Source organism: Lissotriton vulgaris, chromosome 5 (genome assembly GCF_964263255.1).
Source record: "Lissotriton vulgaris chromosome 5, aLisVul1.2, whole genome shotgun sequence".
Lineage (NCBI taxonomy): Eukaryota > Metazoa > Chordata > Amphibia > Caudata > Salamandridae > Lissotriton > Lissotriton vulgaris.
This window is the reverse complement of record NC_141693.1, coordinates 483,647,577-483,666,499: the sequence shown is the minus strand read 5'-3', so window position 1 is coordinate 483,666,499 and position 18,923 is coordinate 483,647,577. Positions and strand designations below refer to the sequence as shown.

The following is an 18,923-nucleotide window of genomic DNA, read 5'->3' as shown; positions in this document are numbered from 1 at the left end:
TACCTATTAAAAGATCATTTGATGGAAAGATTTTAAAATCACAGGTAATACAATATTTATTTATTAAACTGGATTACATTAACTGATGTATCAAAAGCTTATTGAAGGTGCTTGAAAGTTAATGTGACAAAATAATTCTTTTGGTACCATACAATCCCATGTAACTTTTTTTATGAAACAGAGGAAAATACTTAAATATGTGTGTGTGCAACAATTCTTTCAGCTTGTTTAAAGAATCTGTGAAACGTTTGTATAAATGGAAATGTTTGGAAATTTGACTTATGTTATGCAATATGTGATGTACTTTTCAACAAAAAAATAATAAGTTGGGCAACATTTGACTTTGGTACTTTTATAGAAATGATATTCACCAAGGCGGTTTGGGTTATTAATCATTACACCATATAAAACCAGATTAACACATCTCAATGTATTTGCTAAATGGATGATTTATGTACTCCAATATATTGTTAGAGGTAAGAATGATATATTTCTAAAGTTAATAACCTCATTGAAGTGTTCTTGATCAAGCACTCATTTTATATTAAAATCTCAAAGTGTTTATTAATTTCTAGCTTAGAGACTGATGTGATTGTACTACTGCATTTTTCACAATTGAAATAAACATAGGATACTAAAATTTTAAACAGTACATTTACCTCATTTAAAAACAGAATATGAGGCCACCTATAGCTACCCATTGTATTAAAGTTCTCAAACAATTATTTATGCAGTGTTGCTTCCTGTTTCGCCACACGGTACCGCATGCAGGACTAAAGGCACTCCATTGAAACAGTTAAAGCAAAACATTTGAACATTAGGAGTCAAAATACTTATAATATATCTGTAAACATGAAGCTATTGAAATTCAAGAAGTGTATTTGTTTTGCCTGACACAGTATATACATATTTTACATTTTAGCAATAGGAATGTTCAAATCTTTGAAACTATCCGAGATACTGTGAGCATCTACCCAGCTATTACTTCATTATTAATGAGAATAATAAATGTAGTCTTACAGAGATTTGAAAAGAATTTCATACTAACACATTCAGCCTTAACTCAACTCAAATCCAAAACCCACGTAGATTATAGGTTTGCACAAGTCCTTCATACACAGCTAACCAGAAAAACAATCATACATCAATCAATACAATCAGACAAAGAACAAGGGAAAATAGAATACTTCTATATTTCTTCAAATCAAAAACACAGGAAATGTATACAATTATTTTTCATATTCACAATCTTAGGATTAACCTTATTGAGTTATTTTTCTATATAAGTAAACATTAAAACAGCGGATTTATCACATGCCAAAGCATCTTTTTTTGCAAAAATTCAAAGTGCAAGTATTTCATGAAATTATTAAAGGAAAGTATCACAATACTACAATTATGCAATAATTCGAAATAACAGTTGTTAATAGGCACAAAAGACATGGATTGCAGAAAATAATGTTTACAAGTCGTCTACTCCTTCATGCTCCTATTCCTACAAGTATCTGGGGTGTAATTTATATTTATTTTATTATGCAAACTATACTTCTATGGTGTTACTAATTAATCCATCACAGAGTTGATACTTCATCTCTTATTACATCACCATCGCAAGTAACAAACCAGTTTTTGACAAATGTTTAAAAATACATAAAACATCGGTTGTAAAAATGAAGTTCAGTATCAAAACAAAATGTAACTTAGACAGTGTACTTATTATTTACCACATTATTAAACCGGTATGGATTTAAAACATTTGGAAGGAATAGGTCTTCAGATATTTAGAAAAAGTATTATGTTTTTAAATAGGTAATATATGTTTCACTGTGAAATATCCAGCACAAATTAAAGATGGACTAATGATATGTGGTCATTATTTACTTGCAGCTCGAAATAAATGCTTCAAATAAATGTTGCAGACAAATACCTTATGCATAGGTCATTTTGGGTCAATTCCACATAGTTAGAAAGATTTTTTAAGTATTCAATTAACAGAGGCATCACGCAATTTTACATGGCAGATTATAAAGTCAATCAAGCAAAATTAACCAATCTAACTAGATTAGCAAGGAATCATCCATGAAGGGAAAACTCAAAATCTTCCTAGGAAAGGCACATGCTGGGAGCAAATAATTACATGTTGAAGAACAGCAAAATATAACCATTTTAGAAGTCCTCCCCTTTGTGATCAGCAACATGTGAACTAATTCCCGCCAATGAACTGGTAGGTGTTAAAAACAATGAAGAGAAAAATATTAACTTTTGAAAATATCCACTCCTCAGGAATCTTTGTCATGCTAAGAGAAAATAGGTGAGAGCTCCTGAATGGTAGGAAAAGAAATACAATGACATCAATATTGCCTTTTCATTATTAATGCAAGTTCTACAATAGTGAATGCCAAAAATATAGAAGTTTGTATTTAACAGCCACCATTTAAAATAAATGAAGAAATCCTCTATATCTAGAAACCATTTTTGACAGGCATGACACTTCTGTAAATTGTTGAATTCATCAGCAATGGGCAGCATCAATTCCATGTAATGAAAATAAATGTTAACATGTTACGTAACTATAAAGGGGCTCCATTTCAATATTTTGGTGATAATCACAAACTGTTCGGCATTCACAATTGTAATTTATCATGTCTTAACAATAGCAGGCCATAATGCATGCATTCATACACCTACTTGCTTATGTAAACCCTGTGAAATTGATACTCATTTTGTAAAGACAAATATGGCCAACATAGTGCACTAGTTTACATGATTTCTTTTAAGCAATCTGAGTGCACAGCTGAAACAGTTTTACAAAACTAATTTAAGGCCCAAAAATATTAAAACCTATTAAATGATTAGCAAATTCCAAAAAGACAGTGTTCTGTCTTGTAAGTGAACATGAGACTGACTTCAAACATAAAATTTCTTGGAAACATAAAACATGGCTGCCGGATTAGGCCATTTCATCTGTAGTCTTCAACTAGAGAGCAATTAAAGTGCTAATATATGTTTTGGCATTGATTTGGTCAAACTAGACCCAATAGGCTTGCGGGATATTCCAATATAACACAATACCAACGTTAAACATTCACCAGAGAAAACCTACTCCTAGAGCCAAAGGTGTTTGGGAGGGGAAAAGGGATGCGTAGAAAGGTATGCTCTATTATAACAGCATTACTACTATATTTTGATTCTATGTTCAATGAATGCTTGGCCATCCTAACAGCTAGTACAGACAAAAGTACCCAACTGATATAAAAAAAAACTTGAAACAGGAACTGAAACATTACAGAATCAAGGGTAAACGTATAAAGCATGTACATTTGGATAAAGAGCAAACAGAAAAAGCGCCGTAAAGATAGGTCCGGTTTCCTTATGTACCAATTAAGTCAGTCACTACTCCAGAAAAATGTAAATGTTACTCACACAACCACATAGCCAACAAAATAAAATGGCATCCTTGGGTCTCAATGAAACTTTTGTATTTGAAATTAGCAAAGATAGTAAGAAGTTCTCAACAGCTGTAAACATTAAATGCAGGAGAGACAAATCAAAGATGTGGTTCCAAATGAGTTCCAGAGCTCGAAGTTATCAACTGATATCAAAAACACACGGAAATATATTTTTAGGAATATTCTGAAAAAGTCAACATAACAATCTGACAAACATGGCAATTTGTAATATTGCAGAACAACATAGAAGATGTGAGACTAATTTCCATCTTCACTGAATGCTAGGAGCTGACAAAACATCTTATTTCAATTCTTGGATATGGCAATGAGAAAGAAGGAACTACTGATCTTCCAGAAAGAATCCCACAAATAGAAAAGTTAAAGCAATTCACATTTTTAAAAGCAGCGAAATAATCTTTTACAAGAAAGAAAAAGAGGATCTTGTTTGATACCAAATTAGGAGTAATCTATATGACATCCTACCATAAGAAACCCAACTTTTTTCAAACTCACAACTTAAAAATAGTAATGTATATGCGTTTTCCAAACAATTGAAACTTTCTTGAAATTCTGATATAAATGTATAACTAAACAAACCCCACAGAAGTAATAACACTAATTTTGGCGAATTAAAATGTTTAAAGTTGTAACACTAAATTGTATCTCAATATGTTCGGAAAAACGTTGACAGCCAATTGTAAAGATACTTAAAGTATTTAAGATACTGTATCAAAGAATAGTATCATCCGTCTAAAGAGTGTGATGGCCAAAAAATGAAAATGGTCCAAATTCTGTTTGTTTGGTCTGCAAAATGTTGCTCCCTGTTGCTAAATTCTTTTTCTTGAAACAATACAGTTTATTTCAAATTTTACATAGTTATTCATTTAAAATGTTTCTAAAAAAGTAATGTTTTGTTACATTGTTTGTAACAGTTTGTGAAGGGTTCTTGGTTTAGGAAGACTTGATTTCAATCATTTTCTCTCTGGTCATTTACTCCAATTGGAAATACATATTTTGTTTTAGATACACTTAAAAATAACAATATTTTCAGAATGCTTTAAAGAGCCCATGTTTCACCACATGTGTTCAGTGAAAAATGCAGGAGGATATTTTGTCAATATACTAACCAGAGGAGACCGATTGGTCTTATTGGACTTTAGATTGCAAATGAAATATTACGCTTGGTACAGTACAAGAGGGTTAGGCCAAAATGATGCAGGTGGAAGAATGTGGTACCTATGAAAAGCCACAAGAAGAGTAAGTAGGCAAATCTTGGAAGTTGAAGAGAAGACTTAGGGGCCCATTAGGATGGCAGGCGGATCCTATTGTGAAATGGAACCACCCGCCATAAGGGCGGGTGACCCGTGGGGGACATTAGGATGCGCCCGTCACAGTGGCGGGCACATCCTGCATTCCTGTCATTGTGGCGGGCGGTGCTTCCATGAACAAAATGGCAGGCACCACGCAGTGCCTGCCATGTTGTGCATGGACCTGCAGGGGGGGTACCATAGGTACCACTCATGTGCACCCCTCAGAATCCCTGGGGGCCCGCAAGGGGCCCCCGCAAGCAATCCCTGCATGCCTTTCCGTGAAAGGCATGTTTCCATCCCACCCTAATATGGCTGGCGGTGTCTAACAGACTCCACCACCATATTAAATTATTGGGCGGAAAAGCGGCAGACGATCTTTCAGTCTGCCGCGGTCCCCCCGCCATAGTAATATGGCGTAGGAAATGGGTCCGGGGGGAGAAGGATCTTGGGAGGATCTCCACCGCCATGCGGGCGGTGGCGATCCACCCGAGATCTCATTGGGCCCCGTAGTCTTATGTCACAAACGTTTGGCCTTTCACAGCCTCTGGCTGTCTAAATGCATGCTTGTGTCATTTTAGACTACTTTCTAATCCCAAAAGCCATCCTGTTTAATAAACAAAAGGCTCCTTAGATTGGTCTGTAGGTTACAGCATCTCAAACTTCCAAGGCAGAGGAGAGAAAGTGTGTAATATGCTATAGAATCCCATATTGGAAGCTGCTTCCTCTGATGCAGGGCAAACCAAGTGTTGCATTTCTCCCTTCTCCAACTGTGCACATTTGATCGTCCACCTTTCCCGTAAGCATTAGCTTTTAATGTGCTGGGTGATAGCGGACCTTAAGAGCAATGTTCTGTGACAGTCATCAGCTACTCAGTTTCAATTTTCCCTTTGCACCATGGTAATATGAAGTGCTAGGACAATTTCCTTGAAACTGTAAAGGGATTTATGGATATAAATGACTATTCTAGAGGAGAAATACTGCGTGAAAGGGAAGGAAGAGTGAGAAGCCTTCAAGAAGATCGTTCTGGGAAAAATATCAGTTAGCTGTGATCTTGCGAGGAATACAAGAAACTGGAAAATGCTAAGAAATTAAAGGTGGGTAGAGTTATTGAGGAAGAGTTAAGGGGAGTGTTTGGAAAGGTGATAATTCTTTCTAAGCTACTGTATTTTTTCTAACTGTAATGCAGTGTGAGGCACCTTTTCTCAATGAACACTCTTGATGTCTCAGCCTCTATTTTAGACTGATAAAAGCTGGGAAAGATCAGGCTTGAGATGAAAGAATGTAAGCTTTGAAAATCTTTCTGCCAGGTTAATTTCTTGTCCCTGTCAAAACCACAGGTAACTTTTCCTCAGTTCAAGCAAGGTTCTCAAAGCAAGAGTCTATGATGTGAAATATTACTCCAAGATCAAAGGGAAATTCATTTCTTGCATTATGATTTGGTGATTGCTAATAAAAGACAATACATCTTTTCTATTTACACAGATCTTAAAATGTTTTTAAGAATGCAAAGAAATGCTAGACATAAAATAAATCGATGAAATAGAAAAGTTTTCAAACCTTTAACTGTAAAGGTGATCCAGATATAATAAAAACCTATTTAACCCCTTGGCAGTAATTCCGCAGCGGCGTTGGGGGGTGAGCGCGGCACCGCCATGCTCGTGACGGCTCCACCCCGTCATGAGTCAAGGGCGAGCTGTGCTCATGACGGCGTGGTTCTGTCACGACTCCGCCCACTCACTAATTTGCACGCATAGGCAGGAAAACAGTGCCCCGTGGGCGGAGCGGCCGCAGCATGACGGAACCACGCCGTCATGAGCACACGCAGCCCAAGGCTCATGACGGCATGGTTCGGTCATAAGCAGGAAAGGGATTAAAAACATATCATTCCAAAAATACATCCTGATGACCCATTCTAAAGTATGTATTAAATATGTTGGAGGACAATGTTGTGATTGTTCTCATTATAGAAAGCATTTTAACTTGTTTATAATAAGGTGGTCAGGCCCAAGAGACAATTTCAATCACCACAGCCCATTTTAGTCCTCATTGGAGAATTAGTCTACAGCTGAGGCAATCGTCTTCTAGAAAACAGAATATTTATAAGAAAATATGTTAAAGACCATTTCTTTTTAGCCAATACCAACGCATTAAGTATGCTCAGACTACATGCAAACACAGTTTAGTTTAGGAATGGCAAATCTGAGTTATAAAGATAGCTTATAAATTATCCTGACTCTACCTTTTTATCCTTTCCTCAAAAGAACAGTTCTTAATTATTGAGAATCTTTTGTGCTCAAAAGAAATAAAGGTTCCACTGGATGGAATCAGTTAAAAGAAAGATCACCATGAACACACTGGTTAAGGGTAACAAAGAGTCTTTGTGTAGAACCCAGCTCCGTAGTGTTCCCATAAAGCAGCATTGTAAGCATACTTAAGGGGAAGACTTGGACATGCAACCCAGGAGACTGTTGCTCTAAGCTGGGAAATTCAATTGCACAAGAAAGAAGCAGTGATCTAGGCCTTTGCTGTGGGCAATCAAAATAGTGCAACGCCACAGAGTTACAATTAGTCTACCACTACACAAAGTAACTCATGTGGATTAGCTGCTGCAATGAGTAACCGGTGGAGGCCATACTTTGCTAAAAGGACCTTATTACAGTGGGAACAGAAACTGGGTGTTCAGAGGGCTGTGGTAGGCACTAACTTCCGAAATTTGCTCCAATACAATTTCTGTGGAAATAAACATTCCTTTGATGGGATTAGAACTTGCTCCGGGTTGTATTTCAATGGTCTGTGTCAAGAAAGGGTGATCGAGGAGGGTTGCACAGATATCACAGGTAGTTGGGATGCAGTGATAACCTGTTAGGTTTCAGGTTCCAACAGCTGATTTCTTAGAAAGGAAAACCTGGAGCATAAATATACCAGCTGAAAGAAACCATGACACAGGAAAAAAATTAAAACTTGGTATTGTGCACAAATTAAATTGAATACCTTGTGTTCATTCTCTAGAACACTACAGCTTACATGCAGTACACTAGTGCGCCCTCTTCTCTACCCAACATACCTGCAACTGCTACTCTCCATTAATAAACAGTCCATTTGCCCTAGAAAAAAGTGTATGAATCCTCAGAGAAACTTTGCAGCAAGAGTAGTGCACCATTCAAATATTTGTCATCGTTTGCCAGAGACATGGACATGCTCATGGGTCCCAATATCATAGAGCAAATGCATCGGTAACACATTAAGCATTATACGATGATCGAAATTCTTCAAGAGTTCACATTTTATATGGAGATAACAGTTTTTCTAATTTTGCCAGCTTTACATCACTTTTAGCTATAGAAAGGTTTGTGAGGAGAAATTCACTGGTTACGTCCATCTGGTGTAGGCAAATTGTAAGAAATAAGGAACAAGTCAATGCTATGATGGAAAAAATGGTCAAGACTGTTCATTTTGCAGTGTTAAAATTAAATTAAAGGTTAAAGTAGTATGTAAGATATTGGTATAATTATCACAGGTTTAGGAGAGTTTTAAACATGTTTACATGTTCAAACATTATAATAGGATCCTCGTCTACAGAATAAGACGAGTGACCCGACGTGTAAGGAATGTAACAACAAAGAGTAGACTAGGAAGCTATTATTCCCATTACCTCTGTACTATTATGGTGTCAGAAACTTACATGTTATTGAAGAGTTGAACTTCAATAAATGGTCACTAACACAGGGAGCAAAAATCTGAATGTCAGAGGGGAACCTTGCCATTTTTAAGCCACGTTTTAGAGTGGTGTTTGCCCCTCAAAATAAGTGTTTCCTGCAAACGTATTTTCCTTCAATGCATGAACATTCTGGCCTTATCAATAAACAGCAGGTGTGTTTTTGTTTCTGTGCTAATGGGAAACAATCACCGCTACACCCTGGCTCATTTTTCATTCTCGTTTGAATTTCCAGTTAAATAAACAAAATTCTACCCATGCCACCACATTACTCACATTTGGTCAGATTCCAAGATAATTACTACAGTGCTTTCAACTATCAACATACTTATCCATATAACGAAATAAAACAGTGAAACAAACATCAATACTGCCTTATTACTAGATCTACATGGTAATCCAGTCTCAGTTACATTAGTCACAAACTTTGTGAAGATCCAATCTCCAGTAAATAAAGCAGTATATATGTCATTGTCTGGGTAAGTTCTCCCACTTAAATAAGGCAATGCTGCCTTATGCAGGAATATCTACCCTACCCAATGTATAAGTAGAGTACTTGGAGGAGAGGTAAGTATATACTCAAAAGAACATCCAGGGGGTTACTTCGGAAAAAAACCTATAACCTCATTAAAAGCAGCAATTTTAAATGTAGCTTCTTTACAGAAGGACTAGCTTGCAAGCAAGTTAGATAAATAGAAAAAGGAACATTCGTTCCACAGCCTACCTTGATTACACTAATAACAATGCAGTGTGACAAGCAAAGCAAAAAGAGAACTTCTTTAGAAGATCATCACTTGCAGGGCAGGTTACTTCACTACATGGATGTAAATATGTATAATTTCTCGTGTCGCGAGCCATCTGTCTTATTTCAAGTCCTTTCTGACCTTATGCATGGCAAACAATCTTGGTACATACTGTGATGACCTGACTGTTCAAGTGTTGTACCAAATTGCTCTAAGTACACAGTACTATTGGCTCAGTGTCACGGATGAATAGCTAAATACAATTTTAATCAAAGGAGCAGCAATAAAGTATTGCCCAATTATGGAAAATGATAATAAACCCATCAACCAAAGAAATCCACCCTCATAAGTTAAAGTTTAGTCATACTATAGGGTGCAACAGAATTACATTAATGATACCACAACACAGTACTTGTGACCATAAATGAATTGTGTTGCAATCAACCCCACAGATTTATATTACTAGTGCTTGAGGAGAGAAACAGCAATATTAAGCTGGCTCGTTCGTCTGATCAAATTAGACTTCTTACAGACGATCTTAAACAATTCACCACCAGCACCATTCATTTTGTGAGTTGGTCTTTTCTTGCTATTTGAAAATAAGCCTGTGCTTTACAGCCCCAACAGATTTGGTACACTATCAATGGCTCAGTGTCTCTATTTTTCCAGTTCAAGAACACGCAAATACCAGTTTATTTTCCTGAGTAAGACTATAAAAAGTGAAATCTTTCTGACAAAAGTAGAAAGGCTAATATAGCATAGTAGAATCACAATAAGAACCCACCTAAATAGAAATTACAAGTGCATAAATTAATCATCTTTTTGTTGCTCGTATACAGTTCACTGGACCTCACAATTGCAATTCAGCTGAACTAGTCAGTGTGCTAAAATATTTTGTAGAACTGCAATTAAATGTTTCAGTCCATAGATATATCCCTCATCCCTTGCATTGCTAGGGAAAACATGAGCAAAGTCTATCATCCTCACTTCGACATCTTCACTATTCTTGAACATGGTGGGCGTATGGCAAAAGATGCTTTCCAGTTGAGGTGCAACATTTCCGTTTAAATGTTCCTCAGAAACACTCCTATTGCTCTCCCCTGAGTTGTCCGGTTCCAAGGGTTCTACTTTTGGGGAGACCTGGCAGTGGAGCCTTTTACAGCACACTTTCTTATGGAGTGCATACACTTCTGAGAGGTTATTACGGACTGAGGACTCTATAGTTCCATTTTCCGTGGAACCTACTACATGAATGTTGTTGTTATGTTCCAAGGATTCCTCTGTTAGGGGTCCATTGAGCATGCCTCGCTTTTCAACCAAAGTTTCTGAACCCAATAATGTAGTCATTTGCTGAGATGAACCTTCGTAAACAAACAACAAGGAGCTTGCATAAAAGTGTAACTTGTCTTGACTTTCAAACCACTGCAAAATTTGCTGTATTTTCTCAATACTCTCAGCAATTGCATCTTTTCTTAAAGTGCCACCATTACGAAAAAAACGAGCAATTCCTAAAAAAGAAAAAAAAAAAGAAAAACATTTGAGAGTAATTATTTACGGTGTCAATAGTAACGTGTGTACATTTAAGCAATTACACTGAATATGTCACAAGTACCAATTGTGACTCTGTGTCCATCAACATTCATTTGTACTGCAAAATAGGTTTTCTTTCCAGGTTTACTGCCACAGATCCACACCACCAGAATTACTTCGCTATGATCAAATGCAATAACCAATTTCCAAACACAATGTACCATTATTGTTCCTCGGACACTCCCACATAGCCTCAGTAACACAAGACTGGGTGGTCTAAAAGTTGCAGCATTTGAGCCACAACTTCCTCCTGGCAGTAGTGTGTCCAATATACTATAACTAAACAAGAATCATTCCGAGTCAATCTGTGACTGAGCCACATTAACAATAACACTCACCTTCGCCCACATTTACATATGTTTAGGCTTAACAATGTTCATCTTGTCAGCCTGGCAATAGGGACCACATTTTCCACCCAGACAACAAGCATGTTTGAAGCACGTATCCCACCTCTTTTTGAAGCTAATAAGTTGGAAGCCTCCAGCCAGATATCGGAGATCATCGATATACAAACAGCAGAGAAAAGGGAAATGAACCATGATGTAGGGTTGCTATAAAGCCTTCATTATTCCCACTAGCGGCATAAGGAAAACTCACCAAATAGCAGGACTCTGCTCCCTATGTTTTATGCTTATTTTCTCCCTTTCCTTTTTCCAACTAAGAATGCGGGCAAATATGGACTCAAATGGCATCTGTAACAATTCAGCTCAGTTATCCTTCTTGTAGTTATGATTTAGGGTGGAAAGAGGAATAAAATACCCTTTCAAAGGTTTGCCTTCAACATTTGTGTTGTTGTGAAGGATCACAACTAAGTGGAAGGGACTCTCCTGTCACCTTGCACTAGAACAGAACTGAGACTGACAAAAAGGGATTTGGCTAGGAACTATTCACCTTTGTGTAGGCTTGTGCTGGCTGCTTAATTACCATCAGAGTTTCCTGGTCCCACCAATACAAGGAGACAAGTCCACTAGCCTTCAATACTCAGTGGAAAATTGACAATGACAAGTATTGAAGGTCTGGCACACTTTCTGTCACTAGAAGGGTTAACTCTAAACACGATGAGTTGGACATTTTTCAGCCGGAGCATTACCTTCAAATGGAGTGATCAGATTATTGTGCCTAAAGCTGGTTAATTACTTATATCTCTACACTAGGCTTTGACAATGAAATTGGCAGCGCGCTGTAAAAAGAGCAACTTTCCCTAATAGGACTTTTGATAGAGATAAAACCACAGCACTCATTATTTAATTCCAGCATAAACTCCTAGGGGGTGACACCACAGTTAATGTACTGCAGACAAAGCAGGAGCTAAACTTCAAGATACTGTGATATGGTGAAAGGAGAGACAAGAATGCCAACATGTGGAGTCTATTTCTAAAGGTACAAAAAAGTGTGTCTCGCTTCAAAGGGAAATCCTCTAAACAGACTGCAAATAGAGCTAGGTCTGTTCACATTGGTCAATTGAATGGGGAACATTATGTGGGCTAACAGCCTTTGTTCAGGTGGCTATTTAGAGCAGCAATGCACCATTTTAAATTTGGAGGATAAGCAGATGGCTCAGTTAGGATAGGTTTGTGGTCATTGTGAGAACATGGCTTAGTATATGGTGCACACTTATGTAAGTTGGCACCCTGCACCAATCCAGACAACCCTTATTGTGATTTTAGTCGTCTTAGACAACCCTAGAAAGCTCTTTAAGTGGTAGCTGTGGAAAGCAGTCTTCAGGCTTAGTCCAGAAGGAGTGTAAAGCAGCTTATATTACCATAACATAAGCTTATAGGTCTAAAGTAAGTGAAAAAGAACCACATTGTGTATTCATAATATGTATTTATTCCAAGACACTCACTAACACATACAGATATCTCCTAGCCGGAGATATACACAACACACACAATAGAAACAGGTAAGTAGCATGAAATACACAATGGTCACCAGGGGGAGACCAAACCATATACTTAAATAGTGGTATGTAAACCACGACTCAAGTCAAGACTATACCCAGATGAGACAGAAGGGCCAAGGACCCAAGGAACCACCCAAGGTAAGTACCCAGGAGTTCCACGGAGGCCGTGTGCAGAGTGGGAACATGACCACAGGATAAATGCAAGCATCGCAGTTGCAAGTTTAAAGAAGGACCCTCCCAGTGGACCCAGAAGAAACCCAGTGGAAGACAGAATGTTAGAGAGCCACCCCACCTGTGGATATCCTAGTAACCAGGATACCTACACCAGGGAAGCCGGGTGCATAGGTGTGAAGTGGTGTCGGAAATCGCCGTCAAACTCAATGGAGAACTTCAGGAAGATGCCGCTGCTGGAGAAGGTGAAAGTGACCGGTGGAACCCAAAGGTCGGTTAAAGTCGAAAAATACCTGCAAGCAGAGGGGACAGAGTCTATGCCACTTGGAAGTGACTGGGAGGCCCGTAAGATGAATGCCCACCAAAGTAGAGAGCTGCAGGAGAGTTGATGATGACTGCGAAACTGCAGCTGTGCGGACCAGGCGACGCTGTGGAAGACAACGAGCCGTGCACGAGCTGTCCCACATCGAATGTCGAGAGTTTATTTATTTATTTGAAGAGTTTTATATACCGCTGGCTAGACCCGGAGGTATCAGAGCGCTTTACATAAGGAACAGCAAGTTACAAAAAATAATTACATTAGTTACATAAAGTTACATAGAAAGACAAAAGTAACTAGAGAGCAAATAAGGACATCTAATAAAACACAGTTAAAGGAATATGCTACTTACCAGTATGCATCTTTTCTTCGCATGTAGGGCTGCTGACATTCATATCTGTGCATAGATCGCCGCCTAGTGTTGGGTCTGGATGATTGCATGTTGTTGTCCTGGAAGAGTCTTCTAAGTTTCACGAGATAGGTGGCTCCTCCCTTGGACTACAGTGCGCATGGGCATCCTCTCCATCCTCAGATTGTATTTCGCCATTGTGGCAGAGATGGAGTATAGTACAGTAAGAGATGTCCATGCGAAGAGTGAATGCTGCGGCTGCGACAGGCACCGGGGAGGTGGGTGGGCGATATGAATGTCAGCAGCCCTACATGCCAAGAACAGATGCATACTGGTAAGTAGCATATTCCGTTCGAGGCATGTGGGCTCCTGAATTCATATCTGTGCATAGAATGTATAGCAGTATCTCCCTTAGCGGTGGCTACCTGTGTTAGTCGCAGCAGTCTGGAAAAGAGTTTTGAGAACAGCCTGTCCTACAGCAGCTTGCTGTTTTGAATGAACATCTACACAATAGTGTTTTGTAAATGTATGTGTGGTTGTCCATATGGCTGCTTTACAAATTTCGTGTAAAGGAATATTACCCAGGAAAGCCATGGATGCCCCTTGCTTGTGTGTGGAATGTGCCCTAGGGGGAACTGTTAAGGTGCGTTTGGCTTTTAAATAGCATATTTGGATGCATTTAACGATCCATCTGGCTATACCTGATTTTGAAATAGGGTTACCTTTGTGTTGCGGTGAAAAAGCAACAAACAACTGTTTTAATTTGCGAAATGCCTTAGTTCTGTCTATATAGTATAGCAGAGCTCTTTTGACATCTAGAGTATGCAAGGCCCTTTCAGCTACTGTCTGTGGATTTTGAAAGAACACTGGCAGTTCTATGGTCTGATTTATGTAGAAATGGGATACCACCTTTGGCATGAATTTGGGGTTTGTTCTGAGAACTACTCTATTTGCATGTATTTGGATGAATGGCTCTTGAATAGTTATTATTATTATTATTATTATTATTATTAATTGTGTTTTGTTAAGCGCAAACAACCCGGAGGCCTCGTAGCGCTGTGTAAAGTCAAACTAGTATGAGATGAGGGAACAGGTTAGATGAAGAGAAGAGTTTTCAGTTCCTTCCGGAATTTCAGAAGGTTGGGTTCACTGCGAAGGGTAGTGGGCAAGGAGTTCCAGGCCTTGGCGGCGTTCCAGGAAAAGGAGCGCCCGCCCCATCTGGTACGTCTGATTTTATTAACGGTGGCCAGGAATGCTGTGCTAGATCGCAAAGATCTGTGGGGGAGGTAGGGGGTCGCTAAGGAACAGATCATTGCTGGAGCGGTCTTCCACATGGCCTTGTGCATAATGCACATGGATTTATGTTATGTTATGTTATGTTATGTTATGTTACTGTTTGTTTTGTAGAGCGCTCAGCTGCTCCAAAGAGCGTCCCGGCGCTAAAGATCATCACACCAAATACCAGCAGCAAACAAACAGCCATAACAGAAAATATAACCAGAATTAACCATAACAGCATTACAAAGCAAACAGATAAGTTTTAAGTCCTTTCCTAAAAACCGAGAGATTGGTGCACACCCGCAACGTCAAGGGTAGTGTGTTCCAGAGGCGGGGTGCAAGGTAACTAAAGGAGCGACCTCCACAGCGAGCACGCTTCACTGTTGGAACGATAGCCTTGGCCTGGGCAGCAGATCTCAGAGGTCTAGATGGAAGATAGAAATTGACCCTTCTCTGCAGATATTCAGCGCCGAAATTGTGAAGCGCCCTAAAAGCTGTAGTTAGGGTCTTGAAGAAGATACGCTTACGAATCGGCAGCCAATGCAGAGAGACAAGGAGATTGCTGGCCCTAGATCTTCTAGCTAGACCGAAGATTGCCCTGGCTGCAGAATTTTGAACTATCTGCAGACGAGTCAGCAGATACTCAGGAAGACCTAAGTAAAGGATGTTGGCGTAGTCTAGGCGCGAGCCAATTAATGCTTGCACCGTGATTTTCTTATGCTCCAAAGATAAATAGGGCAGAAACTTACGCAACATCCTTAAGATGGCAAAGCACTTCCCAGTCAAGCCAGCAACCTGGGTTTTAAAGGAAAGAGTGTTGTCGACCATCATACCCAGGTTCTTAGCTGTGACCGAATCGCTGGCAGGGGGAGACATGGCCGAAGGCCACCATTGCTTCCATCGTGGGTCTGCAGGACAGCCAAAGAACAATATCTCGGATTTGTCGGAGTTGCATTTGAGGCCATTTTTCCCAAACCAATCAAACACAAACTCCAAACACTTCCGAATGGCTGCTCCATCGAAGTCACAGCCCCTGTCACAAGTGAACAGGAGCTGTGTGTCATCCGCATAGGATATGATCTGGGCCCCTAGCTCCTCCACCCGTGCCGCAAGAGGTGTAAGGAAGATATTAAAGAGGGAAGGACTCAGTATGGAGCCCTGCGGGACCCCTACCTCAAGCTGCGGCATCCGGGCGGAGAAAGGGGGAGCCCAGATCGTTTGTCTCCGATCGGCCAAAAAAGACTGAAACCATGTGAACACCGTACCCCGCAGCCCAATCTCCCAGAGTCTAATTAGGAGGAGGTCGTGGGGGACGGAGTCGAAGGCCGCCGACAAATCAAGCATGATAAGCAGGGCCTTTCCACCCCTATCGAGGGTCTCCTTCACAATCTCAGTTACCTCAAGTAGAGCGGTCTCGGTGCTCAGGTTAGATCTAAATCCAGACTGTGACTGATGTAAAAGAGAGTTACCCTCTACAAAGTTGGTAAGGGTGGTATGAACATACTTTTCAGTGATCTTGGCCAGGGCAGGAAGCAGCGAGATTGGCCTATAATTGGAATGCAGTTTGGCATCTGCATTCGGTTTTTTAATGAGGGGAAGAACTAAGGCCTGTTTCCAGGAGGAGGGGACTTTGCCCGACTTCAAAGATGCATTAATGAGAGGGTTGATGATCGGGTTAAGGGCAGGTGCCAGGGTCGCAAAACACTTGGCGGGACAAGGGTCCAGAGGAGAGCCAGATTTCAGGCTAGACAAAAGGTCAAGCGAGGCCTGAGGCTCTAAAGAGGGAAAACAGTGCAGGGTAGGGCCCACGGAATCCATATGCATAGCTGGTGGGCATAACCAGGGGTTGGAAAGGCCGTCGACCTCTGAACCCGTACTCAAGATGATCTGGGTTCCTTGCAAAGCTGACTGGATAGTACGTATTTTATTAGTAATAAATACTGCAAGCTCCATGATCCAAGGTTCCGAGAAAGCAGACGCAGGAGTGCAGCAGGAGGGAGAGGTGAATTCTTTAACAATCTTAAAGATCTCTTTGCAGGAGCTATCTGCTTCCTCGATCCTTTTAGCCAAAAAGGATTTTTTCTCTGCAACGATCTCCCTGTGATATTCTTTCACTGCTGCTCTGTAAGTCTGCTTAGCCGATGTATCATAGTGCCTCCTCCAAATTCTCTCCAGCCTCTTGCAGTGCCTTCTCTTGACCGCCAAGGCAGCAGAGAACCACGGGGCTGATGCTCGTGCCAGTTCAGATCTAACCTGTCGAGATGGTGCCAAGGCTTCCAAACGTGCGGTGAGCCAATTCTGAAAACACACCACATCATCCTCCAGACTGCCCGTAAGAACACAAGGATGGGTTTCTAAAGCCTGGGTGATCATGGCCGGGGTGACTTTGTGGAAGGCTCTAGAACTACGAGCAGCGAGCCGCTGCGAAATGCGGGCGGCCACAGGCTGATGTACTAGCGTGAAATCCGCTAGGAAATGGTCCGACCAGAGAACTGGGGCAAGGGAGGAAAGGACCACCGGAACGGTCGAAAAAATTTGATCTAAAATATGCCCCTTCTCATGTGTAGGAGACTGTAGGTACATATGAAGTCCCACCGACGATGTCATATCCAGAAAATTTTGCACTTCAGGATCCTCGCCCTTATCCATGTGGATGTTTAAGTCCCCGAGTATTAGGCAGTGTTTTGCTCTAAGACTCAGTGTGGAAATGATCGATAGCAAATCCTCAGTAAAGGAGCCGAGAGGGCCAGGTGGTCTATAAAGCAAAAGCCCCAGGCAGGATTGATGGGGGAATAGGGCCAGGGAGAAGGCGAGGATTTCACAGTCAGGTAAATCATCCGTCGACAAGATGGTACAAGGAATGTGCCTTTTAATGATAAGTGCCACTCCGCCTCCCCTTCCCTTGCATCTGTCTCGACGGAAAATAGCATAAGAGGGAGGGATGGCAATAGCCAGATCAGGTTCCGAGCCCTCACCGAGCCATGTTTCTGTGAGAAAGAGACAATGTATGTCATCTTGTGTTAAGAGATTATATATGTCGAGAGCGTGCTGAGGAAGAGACCTAATATTTAACAAGGCGCATTTACTACCTAAAGGAGGGAGCTTGCCAGAGCAGGGAATTGTGGGCACCGGCATCCACCCACACGTGGGGCACTTAGTGATATCCCCAGCAGAGTAGGGGATAGCTCGCTGACATGGAGCAGTGTGTACATTGTAAGACAGAAGATCATCTCTAGTGTACATCAAGCCAAGAGCTAAAAGGAACCCACCAGAAACGTTCCCGAGCGCTTCCGGGACGCAGACGGGCTGACTCAGGCAAGACTCCGGCGCAGCGACGTCGCCCCCGCAAACGCGACCGCTAACGCGGTAGAACACTGTTTCCTTATATGTGGTACACTAGAGCGCTCCCACCACTCTAGCCCCCACTCAAGATGGCCGCCGAGTGCAGAAAAGCCTGAGCCCGGTTTGAAGCTCTAACGGCAGCTAGCGCCGTGATAGATGGGCGAAAATGCGTGCAAGTGTATTAGAGGTATGCTGAGTGCATTTACAACATGAAAATCACACAGTTTTAAAATTAGCTAAAAATCACAAAAAACGATCCGTTTTGCTCACGGAGCGCTGAATACAATGCACATGCTCTGTGCTTCACCAAAATCGATTCAGACTGGCATAAGGGATAGATCTCGCGAGCGCTGCTTCAGGGCTCCTTATATGTGGTACACTAGAGCGCTCCCACCACTCTAGCCCCCACTCAAGATGGCCGCCGAGTGCAGAAAAGCCTGAGCCCGGTTTGAAGCTCTAACGGCAGCTAGCGCCGTGATAGATGGGCGAAAATGCGTGCAAGTGTATTAGAGGTATGCTGAGTGCATTTACAACATGAAAATCACACAGTTTTAAAGTTAGCTAAAAATCACAAAAAACGATCCGTTTTGCTCACGGAGCGCTGAATACAATGCACATGCTCTGTGCTTCACCAAAATCGATTCAGACTGGCATAAGGGATAGTACTCTGGCCTTAATGGGAAGCCAATGAAGTTTCTTCAGGGCCGCTGTTCCTGATTCCCGCTGATTGAGGCCCAACAAAAGGCGGGCTGCA

At 40.8% G+C, this 18,923-nt stretch overlaps 1 protein-coding gene across 1 annotated transcript in view; it reads right to left on the bottom strand.

Annotated features, from left to right (window-relative positions):
- Positions 1-1,170: 1,170 nt before the first annotated feature.
- Positions 1,171-18,923, bottom strand: part of IPMK (inositol polyphosphate multikinase) — a 117,514-nt gene continuing 99,761 nt past the window's right edge. Inside the window, exon 6 of the mRNA XM_086921937.1 lies at positions 1,171-10,725. Coding sequence (XP_086778063.1) covers positions 10,094-10,725 — 632 coding nt within the window. The 3' untranslated portion in view covers positions 1,171-10,093. The remainder of the gene's footprint in view (positions 10,726-18,923) is intronic.